At 38.8% G+C, this 8,989-nt stretch overlaps 1 protein-coding gene and 1 pseudogene across 1 annotated transcript; one reads left to right on the top strand and one right to left on the bottom strand.

The window, feature by feature from the left end:
• Positions 1 to 1,278: 1,278 nt before the first annotated feature.
• LOC118323928 lies at positions 1,279 to 3,084 on the bottom strand (annotated as a pseudogene).
• Positions 3,085 to 5,033: 1,949 nt separating this feature from the next.
• LOC118324999 (UDP-glucuronosyltransferase 2B1-like) lies at positions 5,034 to 7,672 on the top strand. Its single transcript, XM_035657529.1, is given in 2 exon segments — positions 5,034 to 5,171; positions 6,098 to 7,672. A coding segment is annotated over 1 exon segment (1,563 nt). The 5' UTR covers positions 5,034 to 5,171; positions 6,098 to 6,099; the 3' UTR covers positions 7,663 to 7,672.
• Positions 7,673 to 8,989: the final 1,317 nt, after the last annotated feature.

Genomic DNA, 8,989 nt, shown 5'->3' with positions numbered 1-8,989 from the left:
AAGTAAAGGCAATAAAAAGCCCCCCAAAAAATACTTAAAAAAGAAAGAAAAAAGAAAGAGTCATATAGGTTCTGAAAAATTTTCATTACGTACTCTGGCTTCTGGTTTTACAGTGTGGTTTGTTGGTATGCGGTGATGAAAACAATTGCTTGAACAAATGCTGTGAGACACGGCAGCCGTGGCTGATTCCCCTGACGATTCTGATGAGGGGAGACTATACCTTCACAGTAAAAGTAATGGCATCTCGGAAACTGTATTATGTATGTCACTTTGAGATAATAACACATTCTTTTCCGAAGCCAAATTTATAAAGAGCCTATCACAGATATTGCCATTCAAGGTGGTCAGAAGCTTTCTTTGCATCAACTGACAGCAGTGTATCAACAATATGAAGGAGCTGAGTCGTCTGTGAATAACCTTTTTTCTCTGGTCTTGGTGTATAATTCTATAGATAACATTTTGTAGTGTATGGGCATCAGAACTAAAAATAAGTGAGACTGCTAACTAAAACAGAGACATCCATTTTGCTATATGTATATAGCTGTATTTGAATTTCTTCTAAATGCCCTTTCAAAATGGCAGCAATAAACAGAGGCCCCAACTGGAGCCCAAAAGTGAAATAAGACTCTGAATGTTCGCTATCCACTCTGACACACATTACAATTTCATACTTTTAACTGCTTCTGGAGGGAGTTAAGAACTTGCCTCATTTGTATTCAGTTGTGGGAAAAAGTATTTCAGAAAGTTTAAGTTGTTATTCTATCAGAGGACATATCTGAACTATAAAAATGTGCTTAAAATGAATAAAAGGCCTCATTCATCTACACTAGTTCAGAGTATACAGTCCGATCAGTTAAGGAAGCTGCAGAGATATTAAGATTAGCTTGCATGTTAAAACAGGGGTGGGTCTTTCCCAACGATTGAGATATGCATCAGTGACAGTTTTTACTGTCTAAATTATTTTGTAGTTCTATGGGTGGGGCCCTGATTCATTTTGATAATTGCTATCTTGTTAAATACAAATGAAACAATTAGCTCTAATTCCTGTATGAGAATCTATTGCTTTGGAGCGGGGTGCACTAAAACAAATGGCTGCTTTATCTGCTAATGCTACCAAAGTAAAAACACATGTTCAATATTAGTTGTTAAGATAGAATAAAACAAGATAGTCCTTTATTAATTAAGATTCAAATTCAGATGTTGCAGCAACAGTACACAAAGAAATTAAACTCACTCACTTACACATACAGTACCCACAACTGCTGCTGCACTCTAACTAAACGACATAACACATTGTGTGTGTGACAAGTGACATTGTGGTGTGATTTAGTAACATCAAAATTAGCAGTATATGTGAGAGTAATATCAAATTACAGCTATAACAGTGTACACCAGTATATTACATAACATAGGAACTTATGTCTTAGAGCAAAAACCCCAAAATAACTAGCAATAATACAATAGCCTAAAATAAGTGTGGGGATTTTTACTATATCAATATATGTGTAATGCAGTGCAGTGGTAGCAGTAAAACCTAGTGATTAGCAATGATATGGGAGTATATTTGCAACTTGCAGGATTTTGTGAATTTGTGGATCGGTTAACTGAAAAATGTTAAAATGTGTTAAATGATTTCAGGTTAAGAGTGTTTTTTACTGTCTTAGTCCTTTTGGAGGAAGTGTGTGGCTCCGCTATCGATTTCCCGCTCTGAACCAACAGAGAGCGTGTGAGGCACTGGGTTTCCAAACCCCTAACATGATCATTATCTCAAACTTGTTTTAAAATAGATAGTGACACATCAAGAGTTGTGGTTCATCTGAGTTTTCTGTTGGCCTTTTCTGCCTATGGTAACAACATCATGACAGACACAAAGATCAAAATTGAAATGAAGAAATTAATTAACGTGCAATATTTACAACATTTATGCTAGACAGGCTAAATAACTTCCTATTAAACTTCCGTGTGTATGGGCACACAGCAGATATTTAGAAAATTACATAACAGAATTATTAACATGTTTACTTGTTTTGAACCTCCTCCAGGGTTTGTGCCACACAGCTGGAGTTTGACGTCTGACGAACTTGCTGGAGTAATCGTCTGAGCTGAGCAGGAATATCTTCATTTCCATGGAGGTAAACCAGAGGGTTGAGAGCACTGTTCAGACACACAAGGCCACGACTTATCTGATGAGGCAATGTAAACCTCTATTGGACATGTCATGCAAAACTCTTGGTTTTGACAAAACTGATTTGCCAGCAGGCTTGGGCCGTTTCCCGATACATGATAGGGGATCGTAAGCAAACCCAGCAGAAGCAGAAGAATCAAAGCGATGAAACCAACTTCAAGCCATCTCTGTTTCAGTATCCTTGTTCAACGTGGTATTTATGCGGCATAGATGACAATCATGTGTCCATAGCAGCCCGTGTCGATGAGGACAGGGGATAACAAACACCCAGTGAGGGTCCCATCCCAAGGCTGTATTCTCAAGGTAACTCTCCAACACTTCGGAGTCCTTATCGGATGGTATCATAGCCATTTCCCAGTCTCTGTTTCGAAATGATCTGGTGTAGAACATGTCTGGAAGACTTTGAAACAGTTACGCAACAGCCACCTCGCGATCGAAGATAGCCCACAGAGTGGGCGCCGAGTTACATGTTCCCATCAGTCTCATTGGACTGAACAAATAGCAGGTACGCCGTACACCCCACCTGACTACAGGTGAGGAAGCCAATGGCCATATAATTACAGGTTAAAGCAGACATCGTTGTTATCTTGCAAATGCATCTCCAAAGATCATCTTACTCTCCCATAAAGTAGGTACACCCCTCCCAAACTGGGCAGTGTGAGGCAGGTCAAACATGTCAGCAAGTCCAAGGTTGAGAACAAAAACATTGATGTTACCCAGTTTCTTCCAGTTGTGCAGCAAAGACTTGAGTCCCCATCCATTGGCTACCAGACCAATGATGAATACCAAGATGTAAACAGGAGGCAGAAATCTGTGTTCAAAGTTGAAACTGACACGAGGACAAAAGGTTTTATTCATTCTGTCTTCTGAAAAGAAGTCGGTACAGACCTTTTCCTCTGTGGGTGATCTGGCTTATGAGAGGTGCAAGAAAACATGACATACTATATATTCAAAGAAGACTTCCTGTTTGAACCACTGCTGTGTTGATAGCACAGACAAATCTATGTACATGTCTGCATGTGCATTCAAGCGTTGAAGAAAATAACCAACACAACCACAACTGTTTTGTTTTTTCTCGTGCATAACCACTACTTATTATTCTATCATTTGACACACAAAATAAAAATCTTTACAACAATCATCGTTGATGTAGTCTCTTGGTTAGAGAACCCGAGTTGATAGTAAGTTTATTTCTAGAAGCATACTTTGTGGTGAACACATTGTTCTTATGTCAACAGTCTCAGTACACAGAGTACAGATGCATGATATTATTCATCACATGTAAGTGTGTAAACAGGAGCTACAGGAGTTCTTCATCAATCACACAGATGGATAGGTAAGAGTCTCCCTCTGGTGGTACTTCAGTGAGAGGCACCAAGCCTTTATGAACAATCATAAACACGTGAGACTTAGTAATATTATTCTTTAATATATCTAGAAGGTTTTTTTTTTAACATGTAAAAACACCAGTTTCCTCTTTCTTACATGCATACATAGTTGTTTTGTAACATTTTTGTCATTTATGGTAATCTTTTTCACAATAATATAACAACCAGTAATACTACTGATTAAAGCTTATTGACTTTGCAGTTTTAAAACAAATGGTGTGTGCCTAAACTACATTTGGGTCAGTACCTTTGATGAGCAACCCAGGACATCCCCAGGAGACTCCACCTTCCTGATATACTGACTTCAGCTAAAACTCAAGGTCTTGCCACACTGACAGATGTTCTCTGATGACTCTGCCATTATGGGGTGTTGTCAGTGGACAACATGCAGGAGCAATACAAGGACTTTATAAAAGAATAACTTTACTGAGGCAAACTGTGATTTGTGATTTTGGGCTATATGAATAAAAGTTGGATTCACTTGACTTGACATAACTGTGTTAGTCAGTGCAGACTCGACCACCTTTGGCTGAACAAGCAAGACAAAGGAGCTGATTGGGGACTTCCATTGGACATCTCTGACCACCGTGATGGATCAGTGGAGTTCTACTATAAAACTGAGACTCTTTTAACACTTCAGCTTTTCTTTTCTGTGTAAACATGCAGACATGTGAAAGAGACACTAAGCAATTCTCAATTCTCAAAATGGAACAAATGGACCCCCCTTCTTTTACAACATAATTTTAACAATAACCATCCAGAGATTTGAACAACATGTGGTTCAGAGCAGAGAGTTTCTTTCTGGGTTGAAGCAACACAGATCATATCTTAAAATAGTCTCTTCGTTCTGTTTGAAGTTTGACCTTATCTTGGGACTTCGAAACTATCAAGATGATGATAAACTTAGTTAGCCTTTGTATCCTGTCAGGCAACATACTGCATTTAGCACTCTCTGGGGAAGAAAATAAACCGTACTAAACAAAATGTTAACCATTGCTGGTAATTTACGTCGGAAGAAAGATTTCATTGGACTTCTGACTCTGACTCAAGGTTTGTCCACAGACATATGAGGATATTACATTGATTACTTTGAAATAAATAACCAGACCTTTGCTTTTTGATAACATTGTTTTGACAGCAGAAGTTAACTATATATGTTTAGTTTAGTCTTTTTTTCCCTTTTTCCTTATTCTCGTGGTGACATGGTTATCTTTCAACTAAATACACACATAAATAAAGAAAATCTTGTAGTGGCAGAGAACAGAGGTTAAGATAGTTGCTGGGTTTGAATGCATCAGACCTATTAGTATTTAAGCACCGCATTAATATATTTTTTAAAATGTTCAGTTTGTAAAGTTTGTAAAATGATATCCAGATGTTCATGCAGAGAGGCAAAATAGCAACAACAGGGAAAATCTGGGCGGAGAGTTGAGAGGGGACCTCCACATGATTACATTTCTTTGGACAAACAGGCAGCAGAATGGACCACTTCAGTCAGGGACATGTAGAGTTATACATTGACTTGCATTTCAACTTTTGCATGATAACCTCAGACACTGGATTCTTTTTGGCTGGGGAGAGAAGTCACAGAGTCTGAGGTGAGGAGCAATTTTGCTAACAAACTCTGTGTTGCTGCTTTTATGCTCAGTTTTGAACTTAGTACAGTTTCTGTCCTACTTTTGTTCAGTGGCATTTCATCACACCACGGTTAGTCTTTTTACAGAAACAGTTCTGCAGCTTATTGTTGACTTTCCATCTTTGATAAACTACTGATGCTAACAAAAAGAAATACTTGCATAGAAAGATTATTTAAAGACTTGTTTTTCAGCTTTCTTGGCCTTTTTACTTGACATTTGATATTAGTCTGAGTCTGCAGCTATATCAGGTAATCTAGGCTATGGTTTTGCTCTTGCTTTTTTGCTCCATTTTGCAATTGTGTGTGGTTGTGCCCTAAATTACATTGTAAGATGTTGTGGTTATTTTGCACATGGACAAAAACTAAAACGTTCAGAGCAGATAAATTTGATTCCAGTCACTGAAATGTTTGTCATAAAACAGCACTGTTTGCTTTGATTTTAGTCTAACAGTATTAATATTTTACATTTAAGAAACTGCTGTGCACACCTTAAACACTAAAAAACAAGATGTATTAGAAAGTACAGAATGGATGCATGACTCCGTCATGTGTCAAGTGCACAAGGACTTTGACTTGGTTAATTGGTGCTGAACATTACTTAACAGTTCCAGGAAAAAAAAAAAAACTGACTGAGACTGGACAAAGAGCAAAATGTAGCAGGTGGTCAGATTTAGAAAAGACAAGACTATGTAGCAGAATACTGAACATAAACACACAACAGATAGAAATCCAAAAACTTGACCTGACTTAACCCTCATTTGTGCTAGCATTGCATAAGAGGAAATGGCAACTTGATCATCATATGTGAGATAATGGAGAGTTTTCTGCAGCTTGAGCACTGTATGAACTGCAAGTGTTTGTTCAGTAAGTTCTGTGTCTCTTCTACAGTGATGGGGTCATATCCAGCCCTGGCGTTTATCCTGCTGTTTTCTGCAACTCTGTGCTTCAGTTGTGATGGTGGAAAAGTGTTGGTTTACCCCATAGATGGAAGCCACTGGATTAATATGAAAATCTTGGTGGAGAAGCTACATTCTCAGGGCCATCAAATAACAGTCATACGCTCCTCTACCAGCTGGTATGTTTCTGAATTCTCACCCCATTACACCTCCATCACCATCGCCCAGGAACAGTCCCAAAACATTGAGAGCCAGGACTTAATGACCTCTTACTTGAAGAGGACAATAGAGATCCGTCGCAGTAAAGGCTCACTATGGGCCTTTCTGGATTTTTATAGGAACCTTTTCAACATGTTAGGGGAGAATCAGGAAGTTGTGGCAAAACTGGTCATCAGTATCTTTGAGAATAAGACACTAATGAAGGAGCTGAAGGAAACTGGATATGATCTTTGTCTGACTGACCCTGCATTTCCAGGTGGAGTGCTGTTAGCACATTATCTCCAGCTTCCCATGGTTTTTAATGTGCGCTGGCTTTTCAGTGGAGAGGCACACTTCGCCATCGCTCCTTCTCCTCTCTCCTATATCCCTGAACTGTTCTCTGAATACTCTGATAAAATGGACTTTTTTCAAAGAATCAATAATATAATCCGTCATGCCATATTGGTCTACATGTACTACTATATCTCAAATCCACCATACCAGGCTGTGTGTGATCGTTATTTTGGACCTGATGTCAACGTCATGTCTCTCATCCAGGGAGCTGATCTCTGGCTAATGCGGGTTGACTTTATATTTGAGTTCCCTCGTCCCACCATGCCCAATGTCGTCTACATCGGAGGGTTCCAGTGTAAGCCCTCCAACCCTCTTCCATTAGATTTAGAGGAATTTGTGCAGAGTTCTGGTGAACATGGGGTGGTCGTAATGACTCTGGGGACCCTGCTGGGCGACCTCGGCCCTGAGATATCAGAGATCATTGCTTCAGCATTTGCCAACCTCCCTCAAAAGGTTGTGTGGAGACACATTGGAAAAAGACCTACTCTGGGACAATAACACCAATGGCTGGCCAAGTGCTGCCCTCAAAACGATATCACTGGTCATAAATCAAAAAACTAAGTGTTTACTAATGGAATTTATGAGGCCATCTACCACGGTGTCCCAGTTCTGGGAATTCCTCTCATCTTTGATCAGTATGACAACATGGTACGCATGAAAGCTCGGGGAGGGGCTGAGATTGTTGACGTGACAACCTTGGATGTTGAGTCTCTGACAACTGCTCTGAAGAATATGCTAGACCCAGAAAAGCCATACAAACAGAATATGCTCAAACTGTCACAGCTTCATCATGACAAACCAATAAAACCCATAGACAGTGCCATTTTCTGGATAGAGTACGTCATGAGGTACAAGGGTGCAGCACATCTGCGCACCGAGTCATACAAGTTGCCATGGTATGCCTATCACTCTCTAGATGTGATGGCAGTCTTTGTGGTATTTGGTCTGCTGATTATTGCATTAGTTTGCTTTTCCTGTAGATGTCTCATTGGAATGGACGTTTGAAAGGATGAAGAAGTCCCTCCAACGTCCCAAGAATGAATGATAACTTGATGATAGAGCCAAGCTGGAAACTCTTGATAAGCGTGAGATAAAATAAGCCCAGTAATTTCTCGTGGTACTGGAAAACTGTGGAATACAGAGAACAATTGAGATCTAACATGAATGTATTGATGGACAAGTGTTGGAATTCTATATTCGCTTTAAGTGTCAATTATCTTGCCTGTTCAGTAACCACTTCCTAGGAAGACCACATCTATAGTGAACTGTATGATTACACATTCATAAATATACATAATCTTCTTGGTGCACATATCCTTATGGATGCTCCTGACTAGTTACAAACAGAGGTTGACTGATGGGGCTTATAATACATTGTGACCTCACCGTAATCCACCCTATACACCCTCAACATTACTGTAGTCAACGGACTCATTGTATGCTATAATAGTCATGCAGTATATCATTATTTTGTTTGTATGTGTATTTCCCATGCATTTTAAAAAATCTATGCCACCATACGTGATTATTATGTAAGACCAGGTTACTTTATGTAACCTTATACAATACTAATTCCATTACATGTGCATTACAAAACCAAGTATCAAGGTAACATAAACTTTGTGATCTATCCTCTTGTAACTCTGTTACTTCTTGTTGCCTCCAACCACCAAATGTGCAAATAAAGACAGGGTATAAGACACCAAGACAATGCAACCTTACAAAAGAAAATGAAACCAAAATTTGCATCAAATGTGTCCTCTGCTTCCAGGTTTTAAAAAACCCTTTTAAGCCCCATCAGTCAGCTCCTCTAGTTATTGTATCCCATAAGCCCTTAATTCTACAATTCTTTAAGTCACCTTATATGTTCAATGACAGCTTATATCAGAAAGCGGTATGTGTGTTTTACCACATGCACAGTGCAGCTCATAAATACTTGAACCCACCCAATAATTACACAATCCCCCCAATTGCGGCTTCTCAAAAAACAGTTCCTGCAATTCTCTCCTGCTGAATGTCTTTTTGAAAATCTAAACCAACCCGATTTTCTGGAGACAATATGATCTTTGTAAATTATTATGGATTAAATGCCATCCAAACTTTTTTACCAATGTTATGTCCTTTTTTTTCATCAGTCAACATCAAAAATACAAATCATAGTATTGAAAACCGACAATTTATTGCTTTTTTAAACCAGAAACTTTTGTTGTTTTAATCATGATTGAAATAGACAGGACAGAATTACAGAATTATTGAAACAAAGACCTATACAGGAAATTTTCATAGTTCAAATGACAAATCAGACTTACTGTGGTTCTTTATTCGGTAGGAG

The sequence above is a fragment of the Morone saxatilis genome, unplaced genomic scaffold (genome assembly GCF_004916995.1).
Source record: "Morone saxatilis isolate NCDOM2014 unplaced genomic scaffold, NCSU_SB_2.0 Contig15, whole genome shotgun sequence".
In the NCBI taxonomy this organism is placed as follows: Eukaryota; Metazoa; Chordata; class Actinopteri; family Moronidae; genus Morone; species Morone saxatilis.
Note: the sequence above shows the minus strand (reverse complement) of the source record. Positions and strands in the feature narration are given on the sequence as shown.